The sequence below is a fragment of the Ammospiza nelsoni genome, chromosome 3 (genome assembly GCF_027579445.1).
Source record: "Ammospiza nelsoni isolate bAmmNel1 chromosome 3, bAmmNel1.pri, whole genome shotgun sequence".
NCBI classification, from domain to species: domain Eukaryota; kingdom Metazoa; phylum Chordata; class Aves; order Passeriformes; family Passerellidae; genus Ammospiza; species Ammospiza nelsoni.
Window position 1 is genome coordinate 17,233,218 of NC_080635.1, and position 18,509 is coordinate 17,251,726.

The 18,509-nt window shown below is 40.2% G+C and overlaps 1 protein-coding gene across 1 annotated transcript; it reads left to right on the plus strand.

Moving 5' to 3' along the window:
* Window positions 1-3,221: 3,221 nt before the first annotated feature.
* On the plus strand, window positions 3,222-17,117 carry PLEK (pleckstrin). The gene is made up of 9 exons (XM_059469235.1): window positions 3,222-3,337; window positions 3,885-4,040; window positions 9,073-9,254; window positions 10,270-10,361; window positions 11,172-11,356; window positions 12,592-12,696; window positions 14,338-14,421; window positions 15,075-15,144; window positions 15,982-17,117. Exons 1-9 carry the CDS (start codon window positions 3,290-3,292, stop codon window positions 16,119-16,121), a joined length of 1,062 nt encoding a protein of 353 aa, XP_059325218.1. The 5' UTR covers window positions 3,222-3,289; the 3' UTR covers window positions 16,122-17,117.
* The last annotated feature ends 1,392 nt before the right edge of the window (window positions 17,118-18,509 follow it).

The following is an 18,509-nucleotide window of genomic DNA, read 5'->3' on the forward strand; positions in this document are numbered from 1 at the left end:
AATGATTCAGCTACATCAGCATGTTTCTGTATGGGGGGGGGTATGAAGTGCTGATTTCCCTGCAGTAGTGTGTGGTAAATGAAACCAAACCTCAGCGTTAAAGAACAAGTTTGCACCAGACTTGTAAAGTGGAACAGCAAATGCACCAGCTGAGCTTTAAAGATGCAATAGAAACAATATAGAGAAGTGTTATAAAGTGGTTGCCTTCAGCTAACATTAGATGGAAGTTATTTTGTGTTTTGACACTGAGTAGCATAAGTAGTAATGGTAAATTCTGGAGTATTTGACTAGGTGCCACTGTGTTTAGATTTACATTTCATACCTCCAAAGGCTTTTCACACAGATAAGTGAGAAAAATGAGCTTTTGTGAAATTGTGGAGTCACCACCCCTTTCTGTTTTCATTAAACTACTTTTTAGTATAGGGATATATAGATATTCTATTGAGGATTACCTATCCCTGGTCATCTCATATCACCAATTTATTTTGCGGGGCCCTGTCATCTTGATTCAGCACAAACACTGAGTCAGCAGGAGCAGGTAAGCAGGGAAACCTGCACAAAGGATGCCTGCACGGGGCGAAATGCTGGCAGGTTCTTTTGTCTTTGCTCCCCATAAAGCCTTCCAGCTCAAGAGGGGTCTTCCTTTCCTCAGACCTGAGGTGGGGGAAGCAAAATAGGGACAGAAGGAAGAGCTAACTGTGATCCTGTTCTCCGTCTTTAATCATAGCTCCAAGCTCTGAAGCATTATGTCCTCAAGGCAGGTAATAAAGGGATAATTTGGCTTCCAAATTACACTTCGAGACTTACTGTTGCCTGTGACCAGTATTTTTGGTTTATCTAATTGGAAAAAGGAAAAAAAGGTATCTTTTTCTGAAGACAAAAGCACAGACATGAAAGGGAAGAGAAGGAAACAATTCACCTTTGTGGAAGGATTCTTGGCAGAACAAGGGCACGCTATTCTCCTACAAGAATTGGACAACCCTGACCTGCAGATTACAGAGTTATTTTGAAGACCGTGTACTGTCCTTGGAACAAAATAGACCACGTACCATGCTCAAATAGATACAACAAAGAAAAATGAGCATTGTGCCAGGATGAGGCCAGATGCCAGGCATGTTATGGGAACTGCTAATTTAGCACGCCTTAGCTAAAATGCTTATAGCATGACAACCAATCAGTAATTAATTCATGTATGTATGAATGCAGCCACTTAACCAATGAGCATTAAGCATTAGTGGCATGAGGCAGTGTATAGAGAAAGATAAATATGCCAAAGCTGCTTAATAAAGTAGAAGGACATGTATCCCCATTGGTGTGATTGTCATTACTCGACTGACTCTGTGGGACCCTCTTCACGCCTTCTTAAAGCAAAAAGAATTAGTGACCAAAAAAGACATTATACAGGAGGATTCTACAAGCTCCTCAGTCCATCAAACGTCCTTTTAAAACTTCTGGGAAAAGAAGAGAACCTTCACAGAAATATGACTCAGAAATCCCATTAGATCATCTCTGCTCTGGGAATCCAGGGCATCTTCAATTCATTCCAAGTCCTAGACCTGGTGGGCAAATTTTCTGTTGTAAATGTTAGACAAGGTTTTTGATCACTTTTTAGTGGTAAATGTTTACTTTTAGTTCCAAGGACCATGAAGTTTTACTAGACCGGTTTGAGTTTCTGTCTCTAATAATTTTAAAATCTATTTGTTGAATTCAAGTATGCTTCACAGCTAGAGAATACATGGAGTCTTTCATTTGAAAACTGATGGATTATTTTCTTCATCAGCAACTAGTGCCTCTAATAGCAATAAGATCCTTACAACAGTATGACTTACATGAGCAAAGGAACAATGTACTGGGACTGCAGGTTTTAGAAACCCCAAACTATATAGTGATAGATTAAATTATCACAAAAAGGTATGCTTTGGACAAAATGCACCATGACACAACCAGAATGTTTCAGGTTAAAGTGTTTAACCTGAAAAAGATGGTACATACAGGTGCTCTGCCTGCACAGAGACTGGATGTGTCATTTGAGCAGCAACTCATTGAGAAAGACCTGGAAAAGGAAAATCTCCATTCAGATATTGAGGAAAAACACCCAGCAGCTGGGATAGTGAAGCATTGATACTGATAACCAAGGAAGGAGCGGAGTCTCATTTGTGAGACTACCACTAAATAGGCATCAGTGAGGAATGTCTAAGAAAGGTCTCTGAAGGCTCTGCTAACCCTCTGGTCCCCTATCACAGACCTTGTCAGACTTCTGAGTAAGCTTCCTTTGGAGTAAAGGCTGAGACAGAGAGTCATATGCAGAACAGGAATTTCTGTCTGTGAAAAAAGTCCCTGTTTAGGAATTTTTAGCTTGGCAGAGGTAACAGATGGAGTCACTCTGGGCTCAATCAACACTTATCTGAATGAGGTTAGCTGCAAAAGTGACCTGGAATCTTGTGCTTGAAAGAACACAAGAGGCTGCTTCAAGACACCATGAAGCAGCCTCTTATTGCTTCCCATATACCCCCACTTTTTTTCTATATGGGGAAGAGGGATTGTGACTCTGGTATGTATAAAAAACTATGGGTTTGCCTTGTCTTTTCCCAAATAAAGTCAAACAAGCTCTGCAGCAAGTAAAAGATGATTGTAGAAAGCATTTTGTGGTCAGTGCTCTATGTAATGCACAGGTCTAGTCCATTTGTGCCTATTTGACAGCTGACATCTTTGAGAGGCCCTCAGCATCAAAATCCAAATCCTGACCAAATTTCTTATGTCAGCAGAGGGCGCATCCTTGTTAACCAAGTGAGGGTCCTCCACCTTCCTGCCAGACTCCACATGCTTGCCCTCATGGAGCCAGTTTTGGAAGGCAGGGTGAAGTGAAAGCATTGATGCATTGAAAACCTGTCTCTGAAATCTTCTGGCACACGCCAGGCAGCAGCAGCACCATGCCCTGTGTGTTTTGGTAGAGCTCATGTATTTGCAGAGCAGGCCCCGTTTCTTGTGACTGAGCACTGAAGTGCTTATTTAACTTCCCAGGACTCTGTCATCAAGGCTGGCTGTATTTGAGATAATGAAGTGTTTTGTCAGGCTGTTGTCTGTGCTGTCAGAGACAGACTATAAATACACACGTACTTCTGCATTTCCCTATCTCTCACTCTGTAAGAGGAAATGGTCTTGCGATTAGCATTGAGAGGAACTTGTGAAATGACACAGTTGTACTGTAAAAACACCATCCCACAGACTTTGCTGCCAGAGGAACTTGACAGCCAGCACTGACAGAGCTGAGACCAGGATTGCCCAAGCCATGGAGCGAGAGCCAATGCGCATAAGGGAGGGCTACTTGGTTAAGAAGGTAAGTGGGGTAGTTTTGGATTGAGTGGAAGAGAAAACTAACTCTGAACAGGTTGGGAAGACGCAGGGAAACTTACTGTGGAATCTTGGCAAAGAGGCAACAGGAAATAGACACAACCTACACAGTTGCACTTAATTGGGTTAAACATCAAGGAAGAATAGTGAGATTAAAGAGGTCACATCACCTTGCCTCAAGACAGTGTGTAGGCCACAGGCACATCTAGTCTTAGGGAAGGTATTTGCCACTCCACAGCAACCCCTGCTTTGGAGTCTTTTGTAGTACAGCCCATAGGATAAAGCCTTTACTTTTATTTAAATCCACAGTGGCTTCCACTGGCAGAGCAACTACAAGGGGAAATAAATAGTGGTCAGAAAAATAACAATATTTAACTGCATAGTTGGATGGGTGAGGTTTGTGGCATGTTCCCCTTGAAACACAAACTGTAGTTATTTTAGCATCAATCAGACACTCCCTGGAAGCTCATATCTTCCTTGGGTATCACATGAAGAGTGCTTCATTGAACATAATTTGTGATTTATTGATGCAGGGCAGCATGTTTAATACCTGGAAGCCAATGTGGGTTGTGCTCTTAGAAGATGGAATTGAATTCTACAAGCGGAAGGCTGATAACAGTCCCAAAGGGATGATCCCACTAAAAGGAAGCTCTATTCACAGCCCATGCCAAGATTTTGGCAAAAGAATGGTACGTACTTTTTGCAAAAAGAATTGACAGTATACTTATATTTCTGGAAGTACTGAAGAGGCAAAAGGGTGATGGTTGCAAATTCCTGACACTCATCCTAGTGGAGATTCTTACTTGCCTTAGGAGGCCACAAGCAGGCTTGGAATTGTGCACTATTTGAATTCAGGACACTTCAAGAGGAATAATTCAGAAAGCACTTGGGGGTTGGTTGATTTGTTTTTATTAAACTTCTGAATCTCTTAGAGAGCAGAACTAAATTTTATTGGTATGAGGACGTTTTGCAGCTGAATGGCAACAACTCCTGTATGAAATGTAAATCTAAGTGCCACAGAAAAATGGTAGTGGGAAAGTATTTTGTGAGAAGGAGAAACATTTATTTTTTGTCAAGGAACAACTGTCTTGTTCAGACAGGAAGGAGATAAATGCTGTGACACACATATTTTGTTACAGGGTTCCTGAAAAATAGTTGGTAAAACAGGATTTCTCATATGAGCAAAGAATTGTATCGTTAGTAATTTATTATTTTGTCTACTCAGTTTCATCAAATAGGCATGACATCCCCATGAATTCCTCTGACAAAGAGGTCCCCCAGAATCTGGAACATTATTCCACCACAGTTAAAAAAATATTACCGCAAGGATACCGGACTAAAGATAGAAGTCTCTGTGAGAGTTCTAGAAAAATATAAAGTGTGAGACACAGCTGAGATGGTGAACTTTACTTTTTCACATGAGTAAAGTGAGGACGCTTAAACCTGTCCTTAGGTTTGGTAGTAAGTGGAATCAGGATCCCTTGTGTCATATTTGGACGTGCTGGCTTTGCTTTCTCCTTCTTTTTCCTTCTTTTCTTTCTTCTGCTTTCTTTCTTTCCTTTTTTTTTTTTTCCGGGGGGGGGGGGGGGGGTGTTGGTGGTGTTGGTTTTTTTGTTGTTGTTGTTGCAGAACCCATATTTATATGAAAATAACCCACCCTGATCCTTACTTAGTCTTTTTAGACTTACATCTGTCAAGAGAAAGGGCCTGTTAACTTCCAAGCTGTCTTTAAGACAGTATAGAAAAAGGATGAGGCAGAGAACAAAGATTGCTGTTAATCCTGTGCTGATTATCTTATTAACAAGCCTCAGCACAACACTCCTTACTCTATACATGAGGTATGAAGGGTACTATGCAAGAGTATCACAGACCTAGATTATAATGGTAGAAATTGAGCTTTTCTCACAAACCATTCTTCTTCAAACAGTTTTGTGTTGGGTTTTGGCTTTTTCCTTTAACTTTCAGAAAGGCACTGCCATCAATATTGTTTCACAGTAGTTGCTTGAAAATGTCAGTAACATATTTACAATAAATGAAAAATAATTCACCAGCATATGTGCATTCAACAAAGCAGGCACAGAGTTCTGAAGTATCTGATGTCTGCTGAAGGCAGAGTGAGAGAGATCCTCACCTGCCCAAAGCCATCCTTTGGGATGCACCAGTCTTCAGGAGATGCATTGTATCTTTATGGAAGGGTGACAGTCTCTGAAGATCATTCCTTTGGCTGCACTGGGTTTTCTGTTATGCTTCATTTTACATTGGGTGTTTACATAATGAGCTTTACATAATGTTTCATTTCAGTTACTGGGGCCTTTTCTGAGGGATAATAAAGACAAAGAGAGACCCAGGGGTTGAGGCACCCAAAATAGCTTTTCATAAATGAGATTTGCTGCAGGGTTTGCTGAAGTCAGTGGAAACAATCCAAATTACTTCAGCAGGCATTGGAGCAGATGCTTCATATTGAGATGATGAGATTGTTCTGCAAGTCCATAAACCAGTAGCCCTGGAGATGGATTTTCGCTTAAAATTTCAAATAGTCAAAAATTGAACATGTTTATTCATATGAGCAAAGCTATCACCAGGATTGTTCTTACAAGTACTGCCAAATATGATTATACCTAAGTTCCTACATGTATTCCCTGAAAACATAGTATCTTTATTTTTACATCTTGCATTTTACAGCTTTACAGTACTGCTGAATTCAATGTTTCTGCATTCTGTTCTGGCTTCTCACTAGTTACATGTCAAAGCACACAGTTATTCCTCTTATGGGAATTACTCTGATTCTTAAGTTTATATGGCTAGAAATGAAAGTATATTTTTAGGACAGGAATTCTGTATGGTGAATAGTGGGATAATTCTCATTGGGTCAGTTTTAAGTATAGTGTCATCTTTCTGGGCCCAGTTTGGAACAGGGACTATTGGGCCACAAACAAACTTCCATATTTCTCTGGTTAAATTTTTAAATCAGCTTGTGTATCTGCACCAGGACTTCATTTGAAAGCTCAGAGCACATCACCAACATGCTTTGTTTACTACATCAATTGCAAATTGCAGGTGCTGAGGGGAAAAGAACCAATCTTGGATTTGTTAAGCACAGATAAAGGCTGTTCAGAAGGGGCTGCAACTGCATATTTTGAGATTATATTTCAAAATGCATTCACCACTGTCTGCTGTCCTTGATTTAAAGTTTGATCATTGTTTAATGTAACATAAATTTTGATATTCTTCAGCTTTTTCCATTTTCTCCATGGTTTTCTTGTGAACAGCATTATCCTGTTTGGTTGCTCATTGTTAGATTCATCTCTCCCAATTTAAATATGTAAAATGTTGGTATTTAGTTTAGTCTAACAGTCTAATTTTCTCAAAAACACAACCAGATGTACATCATCAGAGGGAGGCTTGGTCATATCTAGGACTGGAGAATCAACCTCTTTACCAATTTCAGAGGAAGCCTGGAAGTCCATATAACTTACTGGCCTAACTTTGTAAATGCTAAAAAGAAATGGCTTTGCCAGTCTTTTCTGTGTGCTGGAAGTAAAAACTCTTCTTAGCATTTCACACTAGGTTGCTTCTTAGCTCTTTGAGAAGGCTATTTTTTTCCTTTGGTAATAAATCTTATCAATGCTTTGGTATTTCATTCTATTAATCTGGGTTGTTAGCTTGACTGTTGAATATTGGGATTTGGATAGATCTGTCTGTTTGCTTTTGTCATACACTGTGCATTAATTTTTAGTATGTAAGTCTTTCCTGCATAACAGAAAAGGTGAGTATTGCTGGAAATATGAACATTATCAGATAAGAAAAGGCTACTTTTCTGTCTGAGATGGACTTTGAGGACTTGTTGCTTTATAAGTTTGAAATGTATCTTCCATGAAATTCAGTTGGACTTCTGCACAATTTCAGGGTGTCAGATTTTTTCCTGTTGGCCATAGTTTGGAAAATGCTCATAAGGGATGTTCAGAAATGTATCATTTACAAACATGGGCTTCAGCAGACTCATTCAGAGTGCTGATTTCACTGATGTAAATTTGCTGCTCTTTGACAGTAGCCTTTGCTTTCCTTGCCCTAATCAAGTTGTGCTGCTGGCTTGTGGCTTAGCTTGGCATTTTTAGACACCTGCTGAGTCAGAATCTGTGATATTTATTATAATACAACTACAGAACAAATTAGTGTCACTCATGACACTAGAGGAAGTGGAAACATGATTAATTAGATCCTGATTTTCCATCCAGAAGATCACTGGATGGAAATGAGTTCAAACAGTGTGAACTTTGTTGGATGGTTTTGGGGTTTGTTTTTTTTTTGTTTTGGTTTGGGTTTTTTTCAGGTTATTGTTATTTTTTCTGTTTACAACTACCTCTAGATGATCTATTCTCATTTTTTGGGAAATACAGTCTTTCCATTGTTGTCTGGATAGGTGATCCTAAGGTGTAGCCAAGGGTTGGACATATCATCTCCCTACTAAGCCATTAAAGGTTTACTAGGCTGCAAATATACTCAGGTACTCTCTAGTGTATGACCTTTTCTCCCCTTGTGAGACAGTAGCTGAATATGATGTGAGGTATTTTTCCTTCTTCAGACTGCTCATGTGTTTCTAAACATTAAAAAAATTTACATCCATTGTAGACCTGCAGGGGCTGGGTGCTTCTGATGCCTTAGGATTTTATATTTCATCTTTTTCAAGTCCCAGTGTATAACTGTAAAACTCCATATAAAGTGTTATCTACTGCTTCACGTTTTGGTCAGACAAAATGATTCTCTAGGCCTGAAGCCCAAGGACGCCTCACTTCCAGGCCCTGAAAGTATAAATAAAAGTGAGTTGGGGGGAAGAAACTGGGGGTACATGACTTCATTACCTGAAGCTGTAATAGGAATATTAACTCCTGATATGTAAATGGACCAAACTTATATCTGTCTGAAAAACTCGTGACCATTGTCCATCTTGGGTGTAGCCCCTCAAAGGCTTCTGACTGCTCAAAGTGTACCTATTGAAGGCCTTCAATAAATACCCACTTTTATTCTCTTAATCTTGTCTAGCCTCTGTTCCAAGTAGCCACTCCAAGTAATCACTTCAGCCTTTCAGCTGTGTTGAATTTCTCAGCAAAAGTTAGAATCAGCAGCCGTACTGGTGCCACATGCTGTTGATTATTGAGTCAGAAACAACACAGTGCCACACTCCATGCATTCACAGAAGACTAAATCATTTTTTTAAGAAACCCATTCCTTTTATACTGTAGTTCACTACAGGTGGACCGAATTGGTCCTTTAATTAAAACACCGTCACCATCGGCTAATTAAGAAACCACTCTTCTGGTAAACATATCTCTATAACACATTCCACATATTCACAAGACCAGGTGCAGCAAGTTAAGATAAGAATTGCTTGTAATTCTTCTCTCTGAGCTCCTTACAGCCTTTCCCAGAACAATGCCTGGGAAAGTTATCTGTTTCTCTTTGTGACTGGATAACTGCCTCCACAGCAGACCTTGGATGTGCTGATGATATCAGCATCAGTGATGGTGAAGTAACAAAAGGATTCAGTTATGTGCAGTGCTTGTTCATGGTTTTCTTCAGAGTTTCTATCATTTTACTGTGTCTCTAAGACACTTTCTATAGTCCTTAGGCATAGGTATGCTGTATGCTGTGGCAGCTTAATTGTGCCCAACTGGCTACACAAAAGCAACTTTAAAAAAAACCTCCTGTAACTTATTATTCCAGTTTGTCTTCAAGCTTACTGTGGCCAAGCAGCAGGACCACTTTTTTCAAGCTGCCTACCTGGAGGAGAGAGATGCCTGGGTGCGGGATATCAAGAAAGCAATTCATCACATAGATGGAGGCCAAAGATTTGCCAGAAAATCCACAAGGAAGTCCATCAGATTGCCTGAAACAATCAATCTGAGGTTTGTTCTCATGGCTCTGCCCTCCCATTTACTTCCATCTGCAGTCAGTGTGTCAGACATGTAACCTTGGCCAGGAAGAACAATGAGCCTGTCTGTCCATGGATTCTCTCACGGCCCCTTCTGCATGACTAAAAACTTCAGTTTGTACAATGTGTCAGAAATGAGCTGGCAATCAGAACTGGAAAGATCTTTTTGAATATACTATCATTTACCAAAACATGCTTGTTTATCAAAGATTTTTTGCTGATAAAGAGATTCCTGGGCATAATGGAGTGCAAGAGGATGTGCCAGCCAAAGTGTGACTCTTCCAGGAGAAGCATTTTATACAATAAATCATTTGTTACAAAAAATATTTTAGACCTTTTGCTTGCTCTCTATCTTCTCTTCTTCTGATGTTAGCCTAGTTTTTGGATGGTGAGGGGACTGTGGTACCTGCCAAAGAACATGAAACTGGCAAAGGGAGAAGAGGAGATAAAGGGAAGCAATCTGTTAGTACTTTTCAAAATCAAGGATGACTTGTTTTCTGCCTCTGAGCTGTAAATACCAAGACAAAAATGAGCCTGAAGTGTTCTTATAAGACAGTAAAAACTGCACAGAGCCAAGATAATCTGAGAGCATGCAGGCTTTGGGACAGGTTTTCTGCTCAGCCCAGGACCTTGGGGTGAACACAGAGCACAGCAGTGAACCCTCCTGCTGAGTCTGTGGGGCCCTGTGAAGATCCCTCAGCAGTGGGTGTTCCTCTCTTCATGCTACAGTCACCACAAGTAGTTGCATTCTCAAAATAGGGGGATGTGGTGAGCCCTTTGTGCACTCTGCCCTCTGCTCCTACAGCTGTGAAGTAATGTAGTGAGACCTCTAGGCTTTTGCAACTTGAATTTTTCAGGAGATGCAAGAGATGAAACTAAGCCATATTACAGCTCTGCAGAGAGCTGAACATGATGACAATGATATTGTTGCACAAACTGGAAAAACCTTTTTATTTGCTAACAGTTTCTGTGGCTCTTTTCATGCACAGTGCTTTGTATCTCTCAATGAAAGATCCTGAAAAGGGAATAAAGGAGTTGAAGCTGGAAAAAGATAAAAGAGTGTTTAATCACTGCTTTACAGGTAAGGAGGGCCTGTTCCTCTATTCTATACAATAAAGGGAGCGCAGAGTGGAAAAACTAAAGAAGTGAAACAGCTCTAAACTCTGTAGAGCACATAGAAGTTTGATATTTTTCTTGACTAATCCAGGAGATGCTCAAAGATATATCTTGGAAAAGTGTTTGGTTATGGCCACAGTAAACAAAGGAGAAGGATGAAATTTTACTAGAGTTAGAAAGATTAAAGTAATCTTTTGAGTAGATTGTAGAGTGAAACACTTAAATACAGAAGAATTATTCCATTCTGGATTTTTCATTACCAAATGGTGTCCCATTGTAATTCCTGTTTCTCTCAAAATCAAATCTGTATTTGTGCTCAAAACACATAGATGTAGCACTTGAGGACATTGCTTATGGGGGGACATGCCAGTGTTGGGTTAATTGTTGGACTGATGATCTTGGAGGTATTTTCCAACCTTGGTGATTTCCAACAGCATTATGTTAGCAGCATAGCAGCCTGGATCCAGGCTTGGCTATCCTCTGTATATCCCCAGTCTCTGCCTTTGAGGCTTCCCAGCTCAGCCCTGTGTCCCCTTCCAGCTCTCTTCTCCATCAGAAATGGTGTTTGAGAGCTGTCCCAGCCCCTGCCATCAGCTGGAAAGGCTGTACCTTGCTGGGTGGCCAGGAACCTCCCTAGATTAACTCCCCATATTGTTGCTAAGAACATTTTTCAGGAAATTGATGAATACATGGAGTAGGCTTGTTTCCTGTGTACTTTTAGGCTTTTTCATGTCTCTCTTGGTTTGTGGCTGATATTTTGTTCCTTTGTAACCAGGCACCTGTGTGATTGACTGGCTGGTGTCCAGCAGCTCCATCCGAAATCGCAAAGAAGGTCTCCTGCTTGCCTCTTCCCTCTTGAGTGAAGGCTACCTACAGCCTGCTGGGGACACATCCAAGGCAGCTGCAGAGGGACTGTCAGACACCCCCTTCCTGGATCTCAGTGATGCCTACTATTACTTTGTGAGCATTGATTCTGTTTTTTTATTGTCTCACTTACTGATGCTCTGCTTTTCTCATGCTTCTTGTTGGGCTTCTTAAATCCTGGAGGAAAGATTGTACAGAAGTGGAGAAATCTGTCTTAATTGTCTTTTTCCTGTGATGCTCAGAATGAGTCTGCTCACGTTAATAGTTGTAACCAGGACAGCTTTTTTTTTTTTTTTTCTGGCACCTTCTAAGTGTGAATTGAGTGCTGAGACTAAGTGTGGGAAATGAATTTGTAGAGAATTCTCAAAGCGTGATAGAAGGCTCACATAGTATGCAACTTTAGGCTGGGTTCTTTTTAACTTAGACTTTGTTCCTGTTTTTGTACTGGTGACCAGAATTTAACCATCTGTTTCCCTGTTGATTCAGTGGAAGAGAAGAGAGTAAATCATTCTCACAGGGCTTCAAAGAGTTGCAGAAGCTACAAACCCATTTTTGTGCAGATCCATCAAATCTGACTCAGTGTGAGCGTGCACACACACAGCTTGCCCATGAGCAAAGAAGTAAAAGTTTTTAATATCCCCCAGTAACCTGTTCTGGGTGTCATACCCAGCCTTCTCTATTTATTTTTTCATATTGTGTGGCCTGATTTGGAGAACTTGAAATATCACATCAAATACTGTTTGAAAGATATTTGGCTTATGGGCTTATGCTAACAAAAAAGTATGCCTTCTATAAAGTGAAAAAAAGTAAATTGGTATTACAATTCTGTTTATATTTACCACATGGAATCACTTCGCTTCAGCAGAATGACTCTCCCACTACTCATTTGTTTTCCTAAATATGTTTGTGCTAGGGAGACTTTACCTGCTAGCAGAGACACTCCTGGTAAAGGCAGCCTTGTGGCCTCCTGGGGTGCTTCTTGTAGCAGCCCATGTGTGACCTGCTTGCTTTTGGATTATTTTTAGATTGATTCAATGACAGCGTGGTGTGAGGAGGCCACAGAAAGTCAATGCCTTCACTTGGTATCTTAGAAGTGTGGTTCCACCTCACATTGAAATGTGTCCACGGTGACTTGGAGAGCTCCTCAACTTCACCGGGAGGCTCTTCCACTATTTAACAATAACCATAACAACAACAACAATAATAATAATATCTTCTTTGGGGTGGCAAAAAACAGCATGGAGGGAAGCAAAAAGATGCCATATTGGTACATGTACATAAGCATGCAGCAGCTGTGTAACTTCTGTAACATTTCTCTTGTGGTCTTGCAGCCAGACAGTGGATTTTTCTGTGAGGGATATTCCAGTGATGATGATGTGGTCCTAAAAGAAGAATTCAGAGGCACAATTGTCAAACAAGGATGTTTGCTGAAACAGGTCAGTGCTGCCCATGTTCCATCCTATCACTAGGATGATGTTCCATGGGTGCAAGATTACTCTTTTACACTTAAAAGCTTTACATAAGAGAGAAACTACCCTATGGCATCTCCACACTTGGCAGTTTTCTTCTCTGTCTCTCTTGCCTTTGCACAAGGAACACTTGCTGCAGCACAGCAGCAGGACTCTGGACAAATATTGCAAGGTTAATTGCTCTTACCACAAAATAAAACAGTTGATAGCTTTAATTAGGAAAGAGTCCTAACACAGAAGATGTAACAAGTCATTGGTACAATTCAGTTGCCAGTTTTCATGGACTTTTTCAGCATGCTTGAGCAAAGGAGTTGTTTCATTCACTAATATTTGATGTATAAGACAGAAGATAATGGGATACCTTCATTTCCTGCAAAACTTTAAGCAATACAGTGAATGTCATGTTTCCAAGGCCATTGCAAGCAGATATCAGTGAACTGAAGGCAAAATCAGGATTCTTCAATGAATAAAATGGATCAGGTGGGAGGGACTTGCAACAATCCTCTGGTCCAACCGCCTGACTACTTCAGGGCTGACCAAGGGTTAAAGCACATTAAGGGTTTTGTTGTCCAAAAGCTTCTTACACATTGACAGACATGGTGAATTGATCAACACTCTAGGTAGCCTGTTGCAGTATTTGACCACCCTCTCTCTAAAGAAATGCTTCCTAATATTGAGTCTGAACCTGCACTGTTAAAATAGTCTTTGAGGGCCTAGGAACTTTTTGGTGGTGCTAACAAGTATTTCTCTTGTTTAAACAGTTTACTCCATGGAAGAAATTAGACCCACGCCTTGCTGCTCTTTTACTGTCATGTTTTTATCAACCTAGTTAGTAAGAGCTTCCATGCAAACAGGAGGTAATTGAGAAACTTGTATTTTGAAATGCCAGAGGAAGTGGTTCATGACAATCTTCCACCAGTGTTAGTCTGCACTTGGTCACCCTCAGTGAGTTGAGGGTCATTGCTTGGGAGGGTCCCTGCTTCTGCTGAAAATGCTTGCATACCCATCCTTTTCAGTCATGAAAATGGGCCATGAGGCACTTATGTCCATATCTCTGCCTGAGCTTCTCAGCCATGAGCCCTCCAGGGTGTTTAAGCCAGATAAGCATTTTTTTATTTTTATCTTTGCAGGGACAGGGACTTTCAGCTCATCCATGCCAATAATTCAAGGTACCTTCCTGCAAGGCACTTTGCAGCCATGTTTTCTAGCAAGTAGTTAAACCTAGTTCTTACAGAATTCACGTGAATGTCATAACTACCACACTGTGTGATATGTTTAGACAAATATCCCATGTTGAAGCTCCTCTGTTTTGCACAAAACAAAACAAAAAAACCACCAGAAACAAAAAACCAAACAAAAAAACAAACAACCAAAAAAAAAGGAGAGAGATAAAGCAGTTTGATAGCCCAGTTCTAGTTTGATAGCCCAGTTCTTGTGCAGAAGATTAGAATGTAGAAAAGGCAGATTCAAGTCCTACTCCAGTGAGTATTTCCTGTCCACAATATTCAGTTTTTTTCCCTTTTGTATTTGCCTGTCCTCTCACGCATGGGTAAGATCTGCATGCAGGCCAAGCAGTTCTGTGACATTCCTGGTTTTGAATTTTCCTAGGGACATCGGAGGAAGAACTGGAAAGTGAGAAAGTTCGTTTTAAGAGATGATCCTGCATATCTTCACTATTATGATCCTGCTGGAGTAAGAGAGATTTGGTTCATTTCCCTGTTTGTTTTGAATTCAGTGCCCTGTAGAAGTAATTGAAAGGAGTATTTGCATGAGAATGTGACAGGGAAGATCAGGCAGGACAGTGGGACTGTTCTTTCATGGCCTAGCCATCCTCTGGAAAAGCAGAGTGAAGGATAGTTTCTGGGGCTGTAAAGTCAGGGTGGCAAGTGCCCCCCAGACCTGGGAATAAGTAACATCAATCTGTATTTCACCTCTTATTTGTGATTGATTAGAATTAATGCATACTCTCACTTGATCAAAACAAATTAGGTCCTAAGTGCAAATGAACACAGTGCAGTAATTTTGCAATTTATATTTGAGGTATTTGCCATGCTAGGCTGAGACATGGCATCCTATTTCTTGTGTATTTCTAATGGGCCCATTCCCACACTACATAATCTGTAGATCCTGAATTCTAAATCACAAGAGATTCCCTATTTATTTAGGGTATTTAACCACAACACTAACCCTCCATGTCAACACCGACTGAAAATTTTCTGTTCTCTCAGGTGAGACATACTAAGTAATCAAATGGTTTTGTCTCCATTCTGGAAATGTAGCCATATGTTAACATGCTACTGGTTTCAGAAGCGTTGCATTTAATTTTGATTTCATGTTCTCCCCAGGGAGAAGAACCACTGGGAGCAATTCACTTGAGGGGCTGCGTGGTGACAGCAGTGGAAGATATGCCAGACAGTAAGGAACCATATTGAATGAGCTCTCTAATAAATTTTTGATACCAACCCCTCCTTTCAATCTGCCTAAAATCACAAGTGTTTTTTATTCCAAAGCAATCTATGTACAATAATTCAGCAATTCTAGTAACTGATCTCTCTCCTTCTGTCTGAATTACTGGGGAAGGGCACTGTGGTAAAAGTAGCAATAGGGAATCTTTTATATTGTCAGCACTTTGGGGAACGCTGATCAAAAGGATGACACAAACCTTGTGCTAGAAGAACTGGCCTTTAGGCAAATTAAGCTGAGTTTGATCACTTTAGTTAATGAATTTGGGATGGAAGCTTCATGTTAGAAATCGTTATGCCGAAAAATTGTTACTGTTCATCCTCTCTTCCTTCCTAAAGCTAGAAGTTGTGAGAACAGAAAAGGTGTTGGTGCAAGGACCAAGAAACATTAATTTCATGCATTCTCCTCTCCACATGAGAGGCTGGCTATCATATCCAGCAAGAGAGTTTGTCGGCATCTCAGAAAATAAACAGATATGACATAAACATCTTATTTTTGTAGCTGGCAAGGCATGGGACGGTTTGGGGAATAGGATCTGTCTGCAGGATTGCAGATCCTTCCATGATTTGAGACCAACAAACCTGTGACTCCTGAAAGTGAAATGTGCAGAATTCATGAGTGGTTTCACTGAGAGAGAGAGACTCATGTCTTGGACCCAATGTTTGTGAAGGCCTGATCAGGCTGAGCTGTAAAAAGAAAGGAGATCGCCTTAGAGTGTGTAAAGGAGGAAACATTGAAAGTACAAGACTTTATTCTCTCATACCTGACTTTCTTACTTTTTTCCTGTAGCCAAGAAGTATGATGCTGACAACGTCCTCTTTGAAATCATCACAGCAAATGAAATCCACTATTACTTGCAAGCAGCCTCATCCACAGAGCGTACAGAATGGATCAAAGCAATCCAGTCAGTTTCTAGGACTGGTAAATGAAGATGATCTTCCAACAAGACAGACAAATTAAATTAGTTATTTAAAGCAAAATTTGGCATTTCCCTAAGAGAAAGCAGTATCATCCCAAAGTGATTGTATATTGCAGTTGAGGACTGGGTGGAAGTTTCAATTTTATAGTGGGCACTAACAAACTAACATTTTTTCCACTTGTGTTATGGTAATATTTTACTAAATTATACCATAGAATATGCCATATTAGTGTGTTGCTTAGAGTAATCAGTTGACCTTGACAAGGTTGTACCTGTTACCGCAGCTGATATTGGGAATCTCACCATTAACACAGTCATGTCACTGACAGAGAGTACCTCAATTAATCACTCTCCTCAGCCTGTGATGTGTTTCAGGATTTTCACTGTCTTCTCCACACAAGTTTTACACTTTCTTCTTTACCAGATCTTGTTGCTGCTTGTTCACTTATACAAATAATACCATAGATATAAGGAAAAGAAGTCAACTCATTTGGAAACATGATCCACTCCTTTCCAATCTGTCAGCATTAAGGGAGGGAAGAATGCAGACAGCTATGGAAACACCATAGTATAACTCCTTGGAGTTATATATATGCTATGGAACCAAGTGTAACTCCATGACAGCAATATGAGGAAAAGTCTCTTCCCACAGTATTTCAAACACAAAGGAATCTCACTCCAAACTCTATATCACCCAATTTTAAACCTTGCCAAATTTCTTCACAAGAATCTGTCCCGGGACCATTGTTTCCTTTTATTTATGTCTACAAAGCAGATGGTGGGTTGTTAGGTACAGCACTCTATTTGAATTAAGAATCTTGCAGGAGAAGGGCAAGGATGCATGGGTTGGTTATTTGAACTATTGATTGAAGTGGTTTTGATTAGGTTTTCCTTTTTTAACCTCCAGTACCATACTCAGTCCTTGATTCTGTGCCTTAGAAATATAAGAGAAACCCTGTGCTTGTAACTGAAATAAATATTTTTATTTGATAATCAGTTCACCTGATTAATCCTTGCATTTTTGTCTGACTCTATATCAAACAAATTTCTAAGTCTTAAAATCTAAGGAGGAGTTGAAAATCAAGTTAATGTCAGACTGTGCATGTAGGCTGTTCCTGGTACAGACTGATGTTTGAGTGCAGGAGACTTCAAAATCTTTAAAACTCTGTTCATAGATCTAATGAGGTACCTTATACTTAAGAATTCTTATTGGGATCTCTCCCATCTAAAAATAAATGCAGACCTAAAGCTTCTCTCCAGTTGTGCTTAATTATACCTGTAGCTGAGCTAATGGAGCCCTGTTGCCTTGCATTTCTTATCCCAAAGAAAACACAGCCTTGAGGAGCAGCAGGCTGAGACACTGCATCATCATGTCCACTTCAGTTGGCCAGCAGAAATCAGTTTCTGGCAGGCATTTCCTGTCTCCCATGCAAGCTATCGGGATCGTTGAAGTCTGATGTGTCATTTTGAGGAAGGAAGACTAATGGTAAAAAGACCCACTTTTTGCTCAGCCTGCTTTCTTGATAATTGCTGCTTGTTGCTGCTTTTTTTGCTTTCAGAGCTCACTAACCCAAAAATACCCAAGGGCACAGGAAAAGAGACAAAAACACCCCGCACAACCACATAACAGAAACTTGTCCAGCTTACCAAAGGAGAGATGTGGCTGCCAAAATTTAATAAAACTAAAATGTTTTATCAGTCCATGACCTTAAAATTTTAACTTGTGCTCAGTCCAAGTTATGGCAGAGCAGATAGTCAGGCAGAGGATGATAGTCAGTGTATTTATGGAAGAGCTCTTATATTTGTACCATCCTATATTGATGGGGTCTGTGATCTCATAGCTAGTGCTTCAGAAGACACATTTCAAGGGTTTGTAGGTGCCTCTGCTTCTTGGCAGCAGTGAGAAGATCTTGTCCAAGGGAATTCAGAATTAAAAAGCAGATACATGTCAATCAGAAATGATAAGGCCAACTCAGTAACTCAGAAGGCATGGAAGAGGCACAGATCATGAATACAGGCACAAAGAAGAGAGAGACATCTTTGTGCAAGGAACTACCAACAAAAGGGAGGAAACAGAAGAGCAGACCTACTTGTGTCATGCTTCCTCTAACTTTCACCCTCTAACTATTTAAATCACACTTCTACCACACCCTCAGCAATTACTACATTAATGTCGATTTATTTTTTACTTATAAGAAAGACCTAGTCTAAAGGACAGCAAAATACACAAATCATTGTAGATAAGGATTGTATTTATTATCTTCAGTCTGAAAGACTTGTGTAATATAATCTTATATAAATATCCTCTTAAGTTCATGTTTGTCTTGCCACAACCTGCACTGAGCAATTTTCTCTCCCCTGGAACACTGCCTACATGCTTACTACAGTCAGAGTCAGA

What these genes read in the sequence shown, in the direction of transcription:
- PLEK (XM_059469235.1), top strand. Translation starts at nt 3,290, where the DNA reads ATGGAGCGAGAGCCAATGCGCATAAGGGAGGGCTACTTGGTTAAGAAG. An exon ending in AAGATTTTGGCAAAAGAATG is followed by an intron (nt 4,041 to 9,072) that starts GTACGTACTTTT and finishes TTATTATTCCAG; the next exon opens with TTTGTCTTCAAGCTTACTGT. An exon ending in AAGGATGTTTGCTGAAACAG is followed by an intron (nt 12,697 to 14,337) that starts GTCAGTGCTGCC and finishes GAATTTTCCTAG; the next exon opens with GGACATCGGAGGAAGAACTG.